The sequence below is a fragment of the Lonchura striata genome, chromosome 28 (genome assembly GCF_046129695.1).
Source record: "Lonchura striata isolate bLonStr1 chromosome 28, bLonStr1.mat, whole genome shotgun sequence".
In the NCBI taxonomy this organism is placed as follows: Eukaryota; Metazoa; Chordata; class Aves; order Passeriformes; family Estrildidae; genus Lonchura; species Lonchura striata.
In genome coordinates this window covers 2264941-2284528 of record NC_134630.1, presented here as the reverse complement: position 1 = coordinate 2284528, position 19588 = coordinate 2264941, and the positions used below count along the sequence as shown (strand labels likewise).

The 19588-nt window shown below is 49.1% G+C and overlaps 1 protein-coding gene across 2 annotated transcripts; it reads left to right on the top strand.

Moving 5' to 3' along the window:
* The first annotated feature begins 444 nt into the window (after window positions 1–444).
* On the top strand, window positions 445–17057 carry MBD3 (methyl-CpG binding domain protein 3). 2 transcript variants are annotated; one of them, XM_021528237.2, is made up of 8 exons: window positions 445–602; window positions 4425–4481; window positions 6454–6613; window positions 8697–8834; window positions 11528–11618; window positions 12505–12682; window positions 13870–14067; window positions 15196–17057. In XM_021528237.2, exons 1-7 carry the CDS (start codon window positions 589–591, stop codon window positions 14060–14062), a joined length of 831 nt encoding a protein of 276 aa, XP_021383912.1. In that variant the 5' UTR covers window positions 445–588; the 3' UTR covers window positions 14063–14067; window positions 15196–17057. The 2 variants fall into 2 exon arrangements, with proteins under 2 accessions (XP_021383912.1, XP_077644901.1); XM_077788775.1 differs by lacking the exon at window positions 4425–4481.
* Window positions 17058–19588: the final 2531 nt, after the last annotated feature.

Sequence of the window (19588 nt, the reverse complement as noted above, 5' to 3'; positions counted from 1 at the left end):
TTGGGTTGGGTTTTTTTTGTCTGCTGCTGTCGCACGGAACGAGCCCCCCCGGGGAGGGGGCAGGCCCCACGGCGAGGGGCCGGTTCTCGCCGGGGGTCCGGGCGGGTCCGCGTCCCCGGGGCGCGGGGCGGGGCCGGGGGTCGCGGGGCCGCCAGTGCGGCCGGGGCGGGCACGGGGCAAGATGCCCAAAGCGGCGCTGCCGGGACAGCGGGGGGGCTCGCGGCGCTCGGCGCTGGGGTGAGGCCGGGACCGTGGGGGTTCGCCGGGGGCAGCGGGGCCGGGCCGGGGGGCACCGAGCGGGGCGGCGGGGGGAGGGACTATATGCGGGCGGAGGGATCCGGGCGCGGCGGGCGGCGGGAGGCGGCTCGGTGGGTGGAAGGGGCGGGCGGAGGGAGCGGCGCGCACCGGGCGGCGGGAGCGGGGCCGGGGCCGGGAGCGGAGCGGGAGCGGGAGCAGCCGGGCCGCGGCGCCGCCTCCCGGGCACGGCGGGAGCGCGGAAGGGCCGGCGGCGGCAGGAGAGCGCGGCGGCCGGGAAGAGCCGGCGGGAGGCGGCCGGAGCCAGGCGGGAGCGGGCCGGGAGGAGCCGCCATGGAGCGGAAGAGGTGGGAGCGCTCGGCGGGGCCGCCCCGGGCGCGGGGGGCCGGGCCGGGGCTGCAGCCACAGGTGGAGGGAAGGGAGCGGGAGCTGGCCCGGGGCGGCCGCCGGGGGTCCGGGATGCTCGGCCCCCTCGGGGACGGGGGAGCGCCGTGAGGAGCCCCCGCGCCCCTCAGAGCGGCGGGTGCCCCGCGGACGCTCGGGGCTTTATTCTCGCAGAGCAGCAGGGGTGGTGCTCCTCCTCCCTCGGGGCTCGCCCCGCTGCCTTTCGGGTGTACTTGGGAGTTGTGGCAGGGAGCCTGGGCTGCCGGCGGGGCTCGGGATGCGCCTGGCCGGGAGCGTGGCTGCGGGGGGAGCACATGGCCCGGGAGCTGCAGGGCTTCTATTTATAGCCCTGCATGGCTCATATGGCTGTAGGTGGCCATATGGATCCTCCCCGCACCCACGAGGCACCCGCGGGCTGAGGTGTGAAACTCGCGTCCAGCGGGAGCTGGGACGGCAGCGGGAGCTGGGAAGGATCAGGAGCTGTGTGTGTCCTCAGCTGGCCCTGCCTTTCGGGAAAATCCATACCATCAACTTCTGCCTCTGACACAGAGCCCTCACAGGGCGGTCTGGGTTGGGAGGCGCCTTGAAGCCCGGCTCATTCCACCCCCTGCCGTGGGCAGGGACACTTTCCACTGGACCGGGTGGCTCCCAGCCCCGTCCAACCTGGCCGTGAGCACTTCCAGAGATGGGGCAGCCACAGCTTTAGTTCCAGGTTTCAATTTTGGAATCAGGTTATGGCTGTGAGGAAAGGGGGAGTGAGCCAGAAAGTGCCATCTTCGAGACCGTGAAGCCGATTCTGCTGCTGCAGCTCAGAGGCTGAGGGCAGGATGAGACCACCAGCAGCACCTGAAAGCTTCAAAGATCCTGTTTTTCCCTTGTTTGTTAAGTTGCAGTCAGAGATTAACTTTAAAAAAAGAGGTAGAGAGGATAAGTAACATGTTTTTATTCCCAAATTTTTTATGGGTTTTCCCTTTGTATCAATTTGGACAGAGATCAAAGGTAGAATAGAGCTTTGTTGCGCTAATTTTTGCTTTCTGTTGCATTTTGCATTACCTCAGAGTGGCAAATACAGGTGTGGCAGTTCAGTAATACCTGTGTGAGTTCTGCCTGTTGTTTACCTGGGTGAATGTTCTGTCCAGCTCCCAGGCATGCACAGATGCAGGGAGGGTGTCTGGAAAACCCCCTGTGAGATGTGTGTGTGAGCCAGTCTCTGGCTGGAAATTACATCTTCCTCGAGGTCTGAGTACCTGGGCAGGTTTTTACAGCCTGTCCTCAAACTTCATCCTTGGGAGGGTTTCTGGCAGATAGGGTGGGATTTGTGGGCTGGATTTGGAGTGAGCAGAAGTGCAGGGATGGGGGATTTCAGGAAGAAAATCATGTCGGGGATTTGTCAAAGTGGCAGACTGTCTTTGAGAGAGTTCTGGCCCTCCTCAAGTTCAGGGTTCTCACATGGGGGAAGGAGAATTTAGTGCTGCTTTGTGGGGCTTTTCTCTTCAGAGTGTTTTTCTCCTGAAGGTTTGATGACCAAGTGTCAGAAATTTGGGATCGCTGCTCGAGTCTGTCTCAGGATGTTGACATCACTGCTGGGAAACTTCACACTCTCGTGTGAAACTTACTTTGTTGAGAATTCCTTACCTTTGCAGCACAAATGTAAGACGTTGGAAGAGAATGTTTTTTAACACTCCTCCAAGGATATTTTGATCAGTACAATAATTTCCAAGAAAAAAAAATTGTGGAGCAAAATGCTTTCACTGAGTCTGTGCTTTGCTTTTCCTCTGTTGCTCTGGTTTGCCTGCAGAGAAACTCGTAATTTCTCATATGAGAAGGAAACAGCATCAAGTTGCACCAGGGGACGTTTGGGTTGGGTATTGGGAAGATTTTTTTTCACGGAAAGGGTTGTAAAGGATTAGAACAGGCTGCCCAGAGCAGTGGTGGTGTCATCATCCCTGGAAATATTCAAAAAACATGTGGATGTGACACTTGGGACATGGCTTAATGGTGAATATGGTGGTGATGCTGGGGTGACGGTTGGATCTGATGATCTTAAAGATCTTTTCCATCCTTAACAATTCCATGATTCCATGATGCCTGAATTGAGTCCTCCAAAATCATCTGGTTGTAATTATGTTGTCCCGAGTTGTTCTTAAGGGGTATGATGCTTCTGGAAATTTGGGAGATTTTGTGTGTCTCCAAGTGCTTTGTTTGGGTTTTTTTGGGGGGGTTATTTTTGGTATGGTTGGAGTCCAAGTTACTGAATGAAAACCCCCCCGTTGTCCTGGGGGGCAGGAACATCATCCCTTGGGACAGCCCCAAGGGGACAGGGACGGGTCGGGTCCCCGAGGCTGCTCCGTGGTTTGGGGCTGTGGATGTGTGGGGTGCCCTGTGGCAGCTGGAGGTGTCGCCCACCTGCTCTGGCGTGGTTTCCATGGCCGTGCCAGCCACTCCCAGGATGGACTCTGGGGCAGGGCCGGGTGTGGATGCTGCATCCAGGGAAAGAGGGACAGGATGTGTGACAGGACGTGGCAGTGGTGGGTTGTGCCGTGTCTTGGGGTCCCATCTCCCTGCGAGCACCGTCGGGAGCTCCTGCAGCCCTCCAGGAGCCCCCGGTGCCGGGATTTGCCTGGAGCAGAGCTGGGGAGAGAAAGTGAGGGAGGGAGCACGATGGAAGGCAAGAAGGAGAATCATTTTGTGTTCTTCCTTGCCCCATCCAGCAAGGAAATGAGGCTCTGAGTGCCTGCTTTCAGTGACCTGTTTTCCCTGGGTTATTCCTGCCTCCATAGGCAGAAGCAGGCGGTGACTGGGTTTGCTCAGGGTTTTTTTGTTTTGTTTTGTTTTTTTTTTGCCTTTTGTCCCTTGCTTCCCAAGTTGTGCAGATCCTGTGCAGGCTAAATGGGAGAGCGGAGGGGAGGAGACTGTGATGAGGGAGGAGGGGAGAGGGCCTGGGCAGCCGCTCTCTCTTGAAGGATATAAAGCAGGAAACAAAGGGTGAGCTGCACATGGAGAGCAGGGGCACCTGGCAGGCCCGGCCCTTCAATAGGCGGCCCCGAACGCGGCTTAATCTGCACGGAAAAGTCTGGGAATGAGAGCCGGGGGTGGGTCCCGGCAGCCAGGTCTGTTTTGTTAGCTGGAGCCAGGCGGCCCAAGCGAATAAAGCCCCGGAGCTGGTGATGGACGAGCGTGGAAAATCCTTTGCAACTTGTAAACTCCTTTGCAGCTTGGCCGTGCCCTTGCCTTTCACACACGGGGGAACTGTGGCACAGCCTAATTCGGGAGCCTGGGATCAATCCGGGCTCTCAGCATCGCTGCCTGGAGGGATGTTACACAGCAGAGGTTGGGCTTTGCAGCTTTGTACCAAAATGTCTCGTTTCTGGGCCTCTTTAAAGTCTTTGTGCAAAACCAGGAGTGCAGGAGGGGCAGAAGGAGGTAAATTCAGTATGTTGTGACATTTAAAGGGTGCTTTAACAGGGCTCGAGAGTTCTGTGGTATTGGGGGAATTTCTGTGTGTCCTGGTGTGCACCAGGAATCTCGCTCGAGTTTTGGGTTACTCTGGCTCCCCCCCACACCTCTGACTCTCCCAGCTGTGTGGAGGTGCCCCAATGTCCTGCATGGTCCTGCTAGAGGGTCCCCAGGAGCTCCAGGCACCCCATCCCTTCCTTTCTCAGTGCATTGTCACCTTTTGGTCATAGCTTTGCTCCCTGGTCTGTTCTTGTCCCAAAGAGCCTGGGGATGATCCTGCCTTTTGCAAGACCTAATCAGAATAAAAGTTTTTCTTCTGAACATTTCAGTGCTTTTCCTTTGGGCCAAGCTTCCCCAGGAAGAGACAGGACTCTCAGTCATTTCAGGTGGGTTTTTTAGACTCTGAGCAGCTTTTCAGTTCTTCCTTTCAAAATGACCACAGCACATTCTAAACACACAGAGATGAAGGGCTCCGTTCACTTAAAATCCTGTCTTTGACTGTACTGACTGTTCTGGAAGTTACTCTGCACTCTAATGCATTATTTTTAAACCTGCTAAGACACTAAACCTTAAATTAGAGCAGCAGATCTTGGAAGAGGAAGCAGTGCCATGTTTTTCATGTAGCAGGAGATTTTCTTCCTGGCTTCACTGGCAGTGACAGCTCTGCCCTAAAGCTGCTGTAGTTGGTTATTCCTTTCTCTGGATTGAGGCAAAAAACTCCCTTTATAGTTTGAAAAAGTGATTCACTTTTTCAGTTTGGGGCTGCACACAGGTTTTGTTCCTGGCTGTTTGGTCCTACTCTGTGTTGTCTCCTGGCCCAAGTGCAGCTCCACAGGGAGCTGGTCCAGCTGAGGAATATCCAGTGGGGGAGTGTTTCCTCCTCCTCTCCCTGCCCTCCAAAGATGGATTATTTTCCTCAGCTGGTTCATTTGCATGAACACTGGGCTGTGTGAGCAGTGGTGGTGGCAGGGAGGAGATCCAGGCAGGATAAGCAGCTTTGGAGCAGTTGGAGCCAGGAGCTTCCTAAGCAGATGCTGTGTGGGATCACCACAACCTTTCAGTTTTAACTCCTTCAAGAGACTTTTTCTAAATTCAGTTTTAGTGTAATTTATATTAAATTGATCTCAGTTTTTGGAGACCTTTTAATACTTTTGTACTTTCTGGGTTTGTTTGTTTTTTAATCTATTTTCTTTCATGCATGGCCTGACTTAGCCTAATTGCTTTGTCACTGTCCTATTCTAGAAATTCTCTGCTTATGCTGGTTTTCCCCTAATAAAGCTTCAGGGCAGGAGATAATATGTGAAAAGAAACTTTTCCTTTTGTTTTGTTGTTGTTAAGACCGTGGTAAGGTTATCAGTATCTCACCAGTGTGAGATAAGCTGGTAACTGGTATTTTGGTCTTAAAATGCCTTCCAGCCCATTAAACTGTGATAGTGGGATGGAAATACAATAAGTGATCTTCTCCTGGATGTGAACTAGGATTGAATGTGCAAGTTGCAATTGGAGAAAACCAGAAGTGAGAGTAATTGACAAAATAAGGAGGCGTTATGATGCTCAGTGAGAAGGTGAAGAATACTTGGTGCTTATTGTCTTTAGTCCTACACTGCAGCCATAAAACACTGGCTTATTTGTGCTTTATGAATAAAAAAATAGCTTTTGATATTGAATAATTAAAAAAAAACAAACTAAAGAAAACATCAGTAAAGATTTGGAATAATTTGTGCCTGGTCTCCAGGTTGAGTCTTTGTGGAAACCCAGGTGTTAGAAGAATCTCTCTTCCTTTTTGGCATTAATGGAAAGTTTTACGAGATTTTGACATTTATCTTTGACGATCACTTCGTGATTCTTTGTTTTGCAACTTGTGAGTAGTTAACTTCTGGTTTTCTCTTTTTCTGAAGTCTTCAGGATGCTACAAAAGACATAGAATCAAACCTGAATGTGTTGTTCAAGAGACAGGGAGAGGAGACAAGGAGAATTTTTGGTGCTGGTCAAATGCACCAGTCCTGGGAGAAAAAATTATACTTGAAAATGGGCATTTACTATGAGAGACAGCTGAATGAAAAGTGCATCTGTGCTGAGATCTCCCTTGATGGTTATTGTGTGCATTATGCTACATTTGTTTATCTGATCTGAACCTTCCTCTTGACATATAAAAACATCTTAACTTAATTTGTGTGTTCCACATGAGAAGGAGTCAATATGAAAGCGTTTTACAGTTGAATGTGAGCTTCATTCTTGAAAGCCCAGCGTGTGTTTTTCAGGAAGGAAATAAAACTTGTCCCTCCTGAGCTGCAGAGGCGCCGCTGTGGATTGCAGAGGGCTGAGGTTCCCCTCCATGTCTCGGGTGTGTTTTTGCAGCCCCAGTGGGAAGAAGTTCCGGAGCAAGCCGCAGCTGGCGCGGTACCTGGGCAGCTCCATGGAGCTGGGCACCTTCGACTTCCGCACGGGGAAGATGCTGATGAACAAAATGAACAAGAACAGGCAGAGGATGCGCTACGACTGCTCCAACCAAGCCAAAGTAAGACTGAGAGGCCCTGGCGCGTCCCCTCCCTGCTGTGCAGCTGCCAGAGAAGTCTGGGAGAGAGGGCAAATGCAGCACTTCAGAACTGGAGTGTGAATTGGAGCTGTGTCAGAACAGCTCTGCTGCTGGGGCTTGGGCAAATGCTGCTCCCAGGGGGTTGGTGCCATGCAGGAGAGTTGTGTCACTGCTCAGACTTTTGTGGAGGAGGGCAGGGAAGAGACTGTCACCTTCCTCAGTTCCAGCACAAGAAAGGCATTGACCTGTGGGAATGAGTGCAGAGGGGCCCCTCAGCTCTGGAGCCAGGCTGGGAGAGCTGGGGGTGCTCCCCTGGAGAGGAGAAGCTCCAGGGAGAGCTCAGAGCCCCTGGCAGGGCCTGAAGGGGCTCCAGGAGAGCTGGAGAGGGACTGGGGACAAGGATGGAGGGACAGGACACAGGGAATGGCTCCCAGTGCCAGAGGGCAGGGCTGGATGGGAGATTGGGCAGGAATTGTTCCCTGGCAGGGTGGGCAGGCCCTGGCACAGGGTGCCCAGAGCAGCTGTGGCTGCCCCTGGATCCCTGGCAGTGCCCAAGGCCAGGCTGGACAGGGCTGGGAGCAGCCTGGGACGGTGGAAGGTGTCCCTGCCATGGCAGGGTGGCACTGGATGGGCTTTGAGGTCCCTCCCAATGTAACCCATTCCATGATTCTGTGATCCCCCTCCCTGGAGTGTGAGCTCATCTCCAGCACCAGCTCCAGAGCCCCACATTTCCTGGGGCTGTGCAGCAGCTCTGCCCTGCCCTTGCCTTTGGTTTGAGAGGAGAGGAGGGATTTGGGTCCACAGGGGTGAGGAGATGCTGCAGCTCCTGCCAGTGACTCAGTGGAGCTCTCCCAGGCTGTGCTGGTGACACAGCTTTGGCACTGTTGGAAGGGTTGTTGGCATTTGGGGCAAAAAGTGTGAGAGGGAAGAGGACTGTGAGGCCTATTCCTAGAACAAAATAAAAGATTCTCTAGCTGCTAATTCAGATTGTTGAGGTGTCAGGATGGCGGTGACAGGCTCCCTGTCTGGATTGATTGTCCCAAATCATTCCTAAGGATCTTCATCAGATGCTAAAATCTTTCCCAGAACCCAAAAGCTGCTGTGTATGCACCTGAACACTGAATGTGGAAAAGGCACAATGCTCATTTCTGAAATACATCAGCCAGTCAAGGATCATCATCACGAGAGTGCTGGGAACATTTCTTACAGCCCTGGTGCTGCAGTGATATTTTGAGACCTGCCTTGAGGCAGAGACCAGCAGCTCACACACCTCTCAGGCTAAAAATTCTGCCCAAAACTCTCAATAAATGTACAAATGTTATCACTGGCTTCTGAAAGGATTAGCACCCAGATGGTTCAGAATTATATTTGTCCTGAATACATCTTTTCTACATCTCATGAATAAATCTGTGAAGCAGACACAGTGTTTGCATCCCTGAGAACAAAGTGTGTCCTACAGCCATTCCAAGAGTTGTGTGCTAGATTTTGGGAATGAGGAACAGCCTTCCTGTGCTTCCCCTAACAGAGAATGCAATTGTGTAGTGCAAAATTGATTATGAGCTTCATTCAAAAGCTGAGCTTTGTTCAGAACCAAAGGTAAAAAATGGATTCAGCTTTCAGTGGTGTTGGTTTGTTTATTGCTTACAAGTGGATTTAGAAGGAAGAGTTTGGAATGGTTTCTGAATTCAGAAACCAGCCTCCAAATCCCTGTTTGTAATTTTTTTTATTTATTACAAGTATTGTGTTGTAATCCTCTCCTTTAGTGATTACACGTGGTTTGTTCTGACTCTTAAAGTCATTAAAAATGGTAGTAAAACTGATGTGTGTGAACTCACATGGGAGGAGGCTGCTAAGTTAAACAGAATGAGTGGAAAACTTTGATAGGTCTAAGGCAAGATTTGAATTTAGTTATGTATTTTTGGCAGCCTAACTTGTATAACTTGAGATTAGATGAGATTTGAAGCCCAGGAACTGTTCCCTGCTGCACTTCTTTGTGGCTGCAGTAGCATTTTAGGAAACTAAAACTATTTTTGTGGGTTTTTCCTTTTCTTTTTGTGTGAAACAGGGCAAGCCTGACTTGAACACAGCCCTGCCTGTGAGACAGACAGCCTCTATCTTCAAACAGCCCGTCACAAAGATCACAAACCACCCCAGCAACAAGGTGAAGAGTGACCCCCAGAAAGCTGTGGACCAGCCCAGGCAGGTAAGGCTGAGAAACTCCTGGATTTGCTGCTGGGAGGATCCCAAAAGAATCTGTTTTAATTTTGTGATGCTGAACAAATACTCCCTGGCCATTCCTGATCTCTGGCACTTCAGAAAAATCTCATCTTTCAGAAGCAGTGGCTTGCAGTGCCCCCAGCTCTTAAAATCAGAGCAAATCCCATTCCCAATCTCTAGTTATGGACTCTGCACACTGGGATTTACAAACTCCAGCTTTTGGTTAGATCACAATTCTATTGTAGCTAAACTTGAATTTCCTTCCTGCTAGAATTAAGTATTATCTACAAAATTATTCAGACATTGTAACCACTTCAGAGGACACTTAGGTTTAGAATGAGTGTCAAATGTTGCAGTTGTGTAAGAATTCCATGTTCCATTAAATCCATGTTCCTGCAGGGATCACATCCCTGGTGCTGTTCATTGCAGTGGAAGGGACTGTACATCAGTAGGAGTAAACCCTGCCAGTATAAGATCATAAATTCACTTCACAGTGTATTGTTAATACAAAATCAAAGTGGTTTTCTTACCATAATGTGTATTTGCAAACAAGAGAACACACCAAAATTAAAGTGTCCTTTACCAGGGGAAGGCCCTGGTAAAATAAGCTATACCTCTTGGAACACTGAAAATCTTTTCAGAAAACTTAAAAAAACACTTTTTGAAGGCAGTTTTTAAGAATTTCATAACCCTAGTTCAACTAGAACCTCCAGGTATGAGATAGAACTTATCTGAAATGGATGGGTGTTTGGTGGGTGGGGTTTTTCTGTTTTTTGAGCAGGTTGGCAGGGTCTTGCCATAGTGTTCTGGAGAAGTAGATCCTGTATGTTCACAGTGTTGTTGCTATTCCTGCAGCTTTTATAGTTTAGGCAATAAAAGAGAACACTAAAGATAAAATGCCCTCTCCCACTTCTGAGCTGGATTTGTGTTTCTGTTTAAGGTATTTTACAGGACTGCTGAATATTTCGACTTTTGCTCAGCAGATTCCAGACGTTTCTGCAAAATTTGAAAGCAGCGCCAAGTCCCATCATGCTGGCTTAAAAATCACAGAATCCCAAAATTCTTTGGGGCTGGAAGGGATCTTAAAGATGATCCCATTCCACCCTCCTCCCATGGGCAGGGACACCTTGCACTATCCCAGCTTGCTCCAAGCCCCATCCATCCTGGCCTTGGACCATTCCAGGACTGGGGCAGCCACAGCTGCTCTAGGTAACAAATAAAATAAAATTTAAAAAAAAAAACAAAAAAAAACCAACAAAAAAAACCAACCAACCAACCAAAAAACACCACCACAAATAAAAACACCTATTTGAAAGGCTAATATCCAGGCTGTGTTTGGGCTATGACTGGCCTCATTCCCCTTTTTGGAAAAGTCATTGCACTTGGATTTTGACAGGCAGGAAAAAGGGGTGGGATATGCATGGACTGTTTGAGGTGAATTCTTGATTTCTCAAAACCTCAATAAAAATGTGGGTTTTTTGCAAGATAGTTGATCCTCCAGCTGTGCATTGCTATCCTCCTGATGTCTCTCCTGCACCAGGCAAAGTTAAAGTGTATCAAGGTGATGAGTTTGGCTTTCTACCACACCACACATTCAGGTGCTTTTAAGCCTGGGGAGAGCCTGTGACTCAAAATCTGCTAAAGGACCAGACATGGGGGAAAGGACCAAACTGAGGGAAGAAAATAGAACCAAACAGGAATAAAATACTTTACCTTGAATATTCTTGCATTCCTTAAGTTTCTGTGGGATACATAGGAGAGAAATGGGGTGCAAACAAAGCTGTCTCACACTGTGGACTTGTAGCTGAAAGTCAGCGAGCCTGGCCTTGCTGCTGCAGCTCAGAGCAGTGAAAGTTCCAGCCCCTGGAAGAAAAGAGCTTTCCAAAGCAGCAAACTGGGAGAGAGGAGATGTGGGACTGTGTTAGAACCCTGGTCCCTGACAATTTCAGCCTTTCTGTGCTGCCAGGCACTGACCCCCAGGAGAACACAGCATTTGACCTGAGGCTGTGGAAAAGGCTTCCAAAATGGAATGATAGAACTGGGATTGTGGGTGTGGAGTTTGAATTGAAGTGTGTAACATCACAGGGTGGGGAACTTAGAGTTGAAGGGTTTAGAATACAGTAATATATATAAGGCAAGATAGAGGTTCTAGGGTGGAAGCTGGTCCTTCTCCTTCACCTTCTTCTCCATGGGTTTGGGTGGTTTGGTGTCATTGGATAAAAAGTCCCCATTGCAGGCACGGGTGGTTGGTTATTGGGTTAAAAGTAAAAATAATTTAGGTGTCATTTCTTAATTGGACAGTTTATCCTTAAAAGGGCTTGTAGAGAGAGAGATGGGGCTCCGTTTTCAGTTTGTTAGAGTGAAGTGCTGTAGAACCCAGGGTTTTTGAGACTGTGACATGGATAAGAATTAATAAACATCTGAGTCCCAACAAGAAATACCATCTCCCATATTTAATCCCAACTCTGGCAAAAAGAAGTTAAGACTCGACAGGGCTGATTGGCAGCGAGGATTGTTCCTGCTGTTGGAGGTGGCAGATCCCTTCTGTGCTAAACCCACATTAAAGTGTCCTCAGCACTGCTGTTCCCTGTCTGCACAGGAAGCAGGGACTTGGTGGAGCTGTCAGTTCCATTCCTGCTTGTGCCACTGAGCACCAGTAACCACCTGCTTTGACTGCAGCTCTTCTGGGAGAAGAAGCTGAGTGGACTGAACGCCTTTGACATTGCAGAGGAGCTGGTGAAAACAATGGACCTTCCCAAGGGGCTGCAAGGTAATCGGGGGTGCCCTTCACTCAGGGCTGGCATTTGGCACCTGGCAGCAGTGAATGAAGGTGCTGAGGGGGAGCTCCTTGTTCCCAGAGCCTGGCAGGGCTGTGGCCATTCCTGCTGCAGCAGGAGCTGTGGTGCTTTGCCCGGGGTCCCAGTGCCCTCTCTTCTGAGGAGTCCTTAAAAGCTTCTCATCCTTTTGGGGGATTCATTTTCCAGAAACAGCAGAGCACCCCAGAATGCTGTTTGGGTTTGTATTGGAAGGGATCTTAAAGCTCATCCTATCCCACCCCTGCCATGGCAGGGACACCTTCCACCGTCCCAGGCTGCTCCAAAACCCATCCATCCTGGTCTTGGGCACTGCCAGGGATCCAGGGGCAGCCACAGCTGCTCTGGGCACCCTGTGCCAGGGCCTGCCCACCCTGCCAGGGAACAATTCCTGCCCAATCTCCCATCCATTCCTGCCCTCTGGCACTGGGAGCCATTCCCTGTGTCCTGTCCCTCCATCCTTGTCCCCAGTCCCTCTCCAGCTCTCCTGGAGCCCCTTCAGGCCCTGCCAGGGGCTCTGAGCTCTCCCTGGAGCTTCTCCTCTCCAGGGGAGCACCCCCAGCTCTCTGGGCCTTGTTCGAGCAGAATGGAAACATCTTCCATTTCCAATTTGGTGATTTTTATTATTTGTTTGGTTGTAAGAAAATGAGGAACTGCTCTAAGTTTCAGTATCCTCAGAGAGCTGCAGAGGTGGTGTTAGAAGCATTTAGGTCTGAGATTTATGTCGTGTGAGCTTTGCAACTGACAGCCTGTGCTTTGCCATTAAAATTTAATTGCCATTGTCCTGATTTCCTGCTCTGTGCCTGGGGCAGTGCTGGTTATGGATTTCCCTCCCCCTTGCAGGGGTTGGCCCCGGCTGCACGGACGAGACTCTGCTCTCTGCCATCGCCAGTGCCCTGCACACCAGCACCATGCCCATCACTGGCCAGCTCTCTGCAGCTGTGGAGAAGAACCCTGGCGTCTGGCTGAACACTTCCCAGCCTCTCTGCAAAGCCTTCATGGTGACAGATGAAGATATCAGGTAGGAACTGGAAATAGCACTTGCTGTTCTGGAATGAGGTTCCTTGTGCTCAAGCAGTGCTTTGCTTTTCTTTCTAAATGTCTGATGGAGCACTGTGGCTTGGGAATTAATTTGAATGGCTCTCTAGCAATAGAGTAGACAAAAGTAGTTACGTTTAGCTCTGTCATGTGCCTAAGACCCACTATTTTTTGTTTTGGCCATGCTCAGTTACTGTGGAGTTTCAGGCTCATGTTTGTTTTTCATTTCAAGGCTCCTTTTATTACAAAAGTGTCTGAGCTGGGGGAACCTCGACTGAGGCATCTCTGAGCAGAGATGGCATTGGAGAAATCCTGCACAGGGGGATTGGAGTCTATTCACCTTCCTCTGTGTCAGTAAATTAATTAAATAAAATTTATAGATTGACCAAAACCAAGGCGTGCCTGCTGTGGTGACAGGGAACAAGGATGCAGTTTATTCTGCTATAGGTTGTTTTAGTAATGAAAGCTTGTTAAATCAGGATTGGTCAAGCTCAGCTTTAAGTTTTTAATGGAGAGCTGAATATACCAAAGGCCTGCAGCATGCAATTTGCATTCATTAAGTGTTTAAAGGCAATCCTTGCTTTCATTGCTTGATAAATCTTCTGGAATTGCAGGATGACTTTTCTGGGCTTGATTGAGATATAAATGACCAGGAAAAACAGTCTGTTTGTAACTTTGATGTCCTGTGGCTGAGCTGAAATAGGAGCCCCATGAGCCACTGGTTGTTGATCACTTCTTTGCTGTGTCTTTGACTTCTTAGGGTTGGGACTCAAAAGGAAAATGAGCAGAAAGAAATGGCCTGAAACTTAATTTTCTCCAGTCTAATTTTTGAAAGTCTGTGCAGGGTAGGCTGACTTGTTAGACATTAGTAGTAGGAAAAAAAAAAAAAATCAGCTGTTAGATGAGCCAAATTTCAGCCAGAAATCAACAGGTGCAGGACACATAAATATTGGACAAAATTTTAAAATGTTTTTCATCTTCACTTAGAGTAGAATGCCAGGTGGGGTTTTTGAGGGTTTTTTTGTTTGTTTGTTTGTTTTTGTTATACAATGGGGTTCTTAGAGGGCTTTTCCAGTCCATGCTTGTCTCATGTTGGAGGGATTGGAGACTCTTTTCCCTTGCCAGGGGCAGCCCTGGGGGCTGATGTTGGGTGTCCCCTGTGTTGGGCAGGAAGCAGGAGGAGCTGGTGCAGCAGGTGAGGAAGAGGCTGGAGGAGGCCCTGATGGCTGACATGCTGGCCCACGTGGAGGAGATCGCCAGGGATGGGGAGCCTCCCTCGGAGAAAGAAGGAGCAGACGAGGAAGGAGAAGAAGAAGAGGAAGAGGAGGAGCAGGACCATGACCAGGAGATGGAAAATGTATAGTGCAGGTAGGGTGATAGTGCTGTGTCTCACCTTAAACACCGGGGACAGAAGGGTTTTCAGGAGGAACCTTAAATACTGATGAATCTTTGCTTTTTAGCCTGGCCTTTGAAAGGTGTGGTGGCCTTGGGTCAGGAATGGGGGAGGTGGGCATGGGACCCCACCTGCAGAGCTGCCCCAGCCTGGGGAACAGCAGCAGGAGGACGTGGAGCTGCTGGAGCCAGGCCAGAGGAGCCACGGAGATGCTGCCAGGGCTGGAGCCCCTCTGCCATGGAGCCAGGCTGGGAGAGCTGGGGGGGCTCCCCTGGAGAGGAGAAGCTCCAGGGAGAGCTCAGAGCCCCTGGCAGGGCCTGAAGGGGCTCCAGGAGAGCTGGAGAGGGACTGGGGACAAGGCCTGGAGGGACAGGACACAGGGAATGGCTCCCAGTGCCAGAGGGCAGGGCTGGATGGGAGATTGGGCAGGAATTGTTCCTGGCAGGGTGGGCAGGCCCTGGCACAGGGTGCCCACCCTGGATCCCTGGCAGTGCCCAAGGCCAGGCTGGACAGGGCTGGGGAAGGCTGTGGAGCACCAGGAGTGACTGAGGGAGCTGGTGGGGTTCAGCCTGGAGAAAAGGAGGCTCAGGGTTCAGCCCCAGTTGTCTCAACCTGTCCCCATAGGAAAGGTTCTCCAGCCATAAGATAACTTAGTGGCCTCCTCTGGAGCCTCTGAGACAAGAATCAAGAATGTGGGGTGGGGGGAAAAAGGGACTTTTTAGGATGAATAGCAGAAGAGCTTCTTTGGAGGGAATGGGGATTTCAGGTAGGAGGAAGATTGATTTTGTTAAGCAATCCTTGAAGCTTGAGGATTGATTATAATGTGCAATCTGCTTGGCCTTTGGGAGATTCCATCTTTTATCTGGGCTCTTTTTTCCCATTTTCCCCTGTCACCAACAGTAGCTTTATTTGGACAGTGAGTGCCTTGAATTCCTTTCTGCTGTTGAGGTCTGGCAACAGGCAGGAGCCAGAAAAAACTGACTGCTGCAGGTGAAACTCAGGAGATAGAGACATGGATCTGTTATGACAGTGGGATTTCTCCTTTTAAGAAAAGGTATAAAAATTCTTTTTGAGTTACAAGGTCTTTGTTTTTCCTCTTTCAGGGAGTTCCATCTAAGAATTCCCAGTATAAACCCATTCAGCAGGGTCAGCACAACCATTCACAGAGCCAAGAGTGCACCATCAGTCCAACTGTACCCCAGAGCCTTTGGATGGACTTCAGGAAATGTGGAAGCTGATGGTTCATTCATTGCAGGGGAGTTTGCAGATGGAACTTGACTAAACTCTACTCCCCTTCCTTTTTTTAAAGGGGTAGGGTGATGGGAATGCAAAAGTGGGGGGGATAAAGAATATCACATGGTGGGAGGGAGGGGAAGTCCTAGGAACTGAATTTGCTGGCTCTTTTTTTTGTTTTTTTTTTCTTTTTTTCCTTTGGTATTACTTTTTGTGGGTCAGTGCTGGGTGATACATTTTTAAGCTTTTCTATCTAAATACTTTTAATGACCCACAGAAACAATTTTCTCTCTAACCCAAGGGAGGGAGATGCTGTTTCACTCCTTGGCTGCTCTGCTGTGGGTTACCTGTTTGTACCTGACTGTAGGGAGGTCATTTCATGTTGTGAATGGTTCATTCCATGTGTGAGTTGCTGTTTTCCTCACAAGACCACATTGGTCTTGGAAGTGTTTGGAAGTGCAGTCTGAGAGCTGAGCTGCCAGTGCCTCTCCCACCTGAGCTGGGGTGAGGAGGGGAAGCTGCACTCGAGGGCTTGGGCTGCCAGCTCTGGGAATTTGGGCTATTTGGTTATTCCACACCACAGTTTGGATGCAGAGCTCTGTGTGTCCAGACATTTGCCTCCAAGACTCTGTTCAGAATATACCCAACCTGAGGTATATTTTTCTTTGGTTTAAGTCCAGTCAGAAGGACTTTCTCAACTGGGGATGGAAGGATGACTCATTTCTGACTGATAATGGGGAAAACTTCCTCCTTTTTCTCTTCTGGTGCCAAGAACCTGCCCTCTGTTCCTCAGTGTGGAGGGAAGGGGATCCATTCCAACAGGTGTGGCTACACACCTGCTTTTGTGTGCAGTAATGTTCTGACCTCTTTAAAAAAAAAAAAAAAAAAAAAAAAGGAAAAAGGTTGATTTTTCTATAATTGATATCTAAAAAAAGGAATTTAAAGCTTTTTATTAAGTATTGAATCTTTCTTATTTGCATGTGCAGTGAAGTGACCAGCATTTTGTGTCGAAAATTGGACTGATGTGAAACCTGCCTTAATGTGTTTATAAGTATTGGGCTTCACCATGGGTACCTTGATTGATCCCTCAGTCTCTTCCAGTACATCTTTGAGCATATTGGGGTAACTTGTGGCTAAAAATGGATTTTTCTGGGAAAGGAGACAAGAAGAGGGGAGGAAGATGAGAGCTGATAGCTTGGGGAATGTGTTGACTTGGGTTGCAAAATTATTTTAGTCTTAGGGTATCCATTGCACAACCGTGCGTGGACGTCTCGGCTGAGAGAACACTACAAAGTGGTGCATTAAATATTGTGCCACCAACCAATTGTACAAGTTGTTGGTATCCCAAAACTTGGGGAAGAAAGTAGCTCCCAGAGCCTTTATTGTGTGAGACAGATGAGCAGGGACAGTCAGGGGCCAGGGAATTGCCTTTGGGAGTAGTGCATCTTAGTGATCCCTGAAAAATATCCCATGCCAAAGTGATTGATCTTTTATTCACTCTTTTCTTAAAGGTTTGAGAACTCAAAAGTGCTTGATATTGCTCATTTGAGTACTGCAAGGAGACTGAATTGTACTTGGCTGATGCTCTGCCAGGTGCTGCTTTGGGGAGCTTTACCTGGCACTGCAGGCAGCGACCATTATTTTCCTTTCTGAACAGTCTGTTACAGTTACTACTCTGTAAATCTGTCCTCCTGTAAGTCATGGTGTTGAATTAAATGTTTCTCACAAAGAAGAGGTTCTTTCTAGTCTGCTTCAAGCCTTTACCTGGAGTTTTGTGCTCTGCCCTTTCCACTCTGCCAGTGGAGATGCTCTGGGGGTTGGTTGTGGGCTCCAGTCTGAGACTTGGATCTTGACATCTGGAGCCTGGCAGAGGGGAACGTGGAGGGAAACTTGTGGAAAGCAATTCATTCTTGTTGCAGAATCCTCTCCTGTGTCCTCACCGAGGGAGGGGCTGCCAGGGTGTCCCATCCCTTGGGCAGGTTGGTGATAGAGTTACAGAATTGTTAAGGTGGGAAAAGATCTTTAAGATAATAAAGTCCAGCCATCAGCCCAGCACCATCACATTCACCACTAAACCATGTCCCCAGGTGTCACATCCACACTGTTTCTGAGCACTCCCAGGCATGATGACTCCACCACTGCCTTGGGCAGCCTGTGCTAGGGCTGGACAACCCTTTCTGTGGGGAAAAAAAACCAAAAACCCTAATATCTAATCTAAACCTCTCCTGGCTCAACTTGAGCCTATTCCCGTTGAATCTCAACTCCAGCAGTTCATATCCCACCCCAGAGGTGTCCTTGTGGCCAGAGCAATCTTATTCTGACACTGGCTTTTTGAAAACCTGTTTAATACCTGGTTATGTCTTTCTCTACTTTTACTTGGATCTAAACATACCATTGAGGCACCGTACCACAGGTGACTGAGATGTTGACACTCGTATTTTGATACACGGAATATCAATTTAAATTGCTGCCAACTCTTGTTTTTTCCCCCCTTTTCCAGTTCAGCCCTCTTTCCTTCAGTTTACAAAGTTTATTGTGTTTTCATTGATATGGAGGAGTTGCTTGTGCAAAGTTCCAAAAAGGGACCCAGGACTCCTCTCACAGTCAGACAAAGTGAAATAACTTTACCTGCTTACCAAGGTGAGGAAATCAGGTGCTTTTTTTCACTGACCATGATGTGTTTTTCATGTTGCTGCAATAACAAATGGATTAGTTTGTCTTATCTCAGCCCTGGACGTGACCGACGGGCATAAAGTGTTTGCCATCATCAAATCTATCCCCAGGGTGGAGAATGCAGCTTGTTTGAGGTACAACTTGTTAGGCACATGATTAGTAAATAATGTACTTAAGAGCAATTGAGTGGAATTGAGGCAACACTTACATTTCATTAATTAATATTCTCTGCTGCATTGGGTGTTGATGGCTACAGTTTTTTCCTCTCCACTTTGTTTTACAAAAGTTCAAGATTTAAAGGGGATGTAATTATCCTGCTGTTTGGGGAGTGTTATTTTTACTGAATTCTAGCTGGATTAAACCTTGTGCAAGCCATAGAATGAATTGGAATGGATATTGGTGCAGTCTGGATTTGGCCAGCAGAGCTCTTGGAGGTGGTTCTGCCCAGGAAAAGTTGGCTCGATGCACATCTGAAATGGAACTTGCTGAACTGGCTGTTGAGCAAGGAAAGGGAGGAGTTTTCTTGCTTGTCAGCTCAGCACAGCAGGAAGAGAAGAGAGCCCAGGATGACATGGCTGGACTCTGGGAGTGCAGGCACGTTAAACCCTGCCTGGGGAGGCTCTGGTGTCGTGGCTGGGAGTTTGGGTTGAAAGGACCTTAGAGCTCATCCAGTGCCACCCCTGCCATGGCCAGGGACACCTTCTACTATGGCCTTGGGCACTGCCAGGGATCCAGGGGCAGCCCCAGCTGCTCTGGGCACCCTGTGCCAGGGCCTGCCCACCCTGCCAGGGAACAATTCCTGCCCAATCTCCCATCTAAATACTCGTTGCTGCTCTGTGGGATGTGAATGAAGCAGGGCACCTGGAAGGACTCCTGAGTCATGTGCTTTTGTCTTGCTTTAAGGAGGTACCATTCTGTCTGGACTTACTCTCCTGGTCCTTGGAAAGAGTGTGGGATAATATGTTTAAAGGGGGAGGAGGCAGGAAAATGCTTAATGGAGAAAAGGTGAGTTTTTTGGTAATAACTCTCCAGCCAGGAAATCCTAGTTATTTAGGATTACGTGCATAAGAACAATCCCCAGGAGTCCAGATGCCCATGCAAATACTTGGATAATACCTTTTCTTCCCTATCATGTAAAATGCATATTCCTCACAGTTGTCACTCTAAACAGGAATTTCTGCATCTGCTGGAATTGCTCCAGACTTTGGGGTCGATTGAGGATCCTGGTGTTGCCTATTTTACCTTCCTGCTTTAATGAAACACAGCCATGGGAAGGTGGTGTCCTAATTCCGCAGCACAGAAAATAATGTCCTCTATGGGCTGTAGTGAGCTAAAAATTTGGACTTGTTCTCAGATTAGCAGGGATCAACTTGAATTAATGAGGGAAAACCTTTCTCCCCCTCCTCCTCAGGCTGATCCCGTGAGTAGCTGGAGTGTAGGAGAGAACAGCACAGAACAGTGTGTGCTAAATGGTATTTACAGTGACAGAACATTTGGGAGGGTGGGGAGAGAAAAACGTTTTGAACTCCAGAATGACCCACCAAATGCACTTGGAATTGTCAGGGCATTGCTTGGCAATCTCATTTGGTA

Bases quoted from the DNA above. Each gene is read 5' to 3' on its own strand.
- MBD3 (XM_021528237.2), top strand. The intron at 4,482-6,453 runs GTGGGTTTTTTA...GTGTTTTTGCAG, and splicing joins AGGACTCTCAGTCATTTCAG to CCCCAGTGGGAAGAAGTTCC. The intron at 12,683-13,869 runs GTAGGAACTGGA...TGTGTTGGGCAG, and splicing joins GTGACAGATGAAGATATCAG to GAAGCAGGAGGAGCTGGTGC.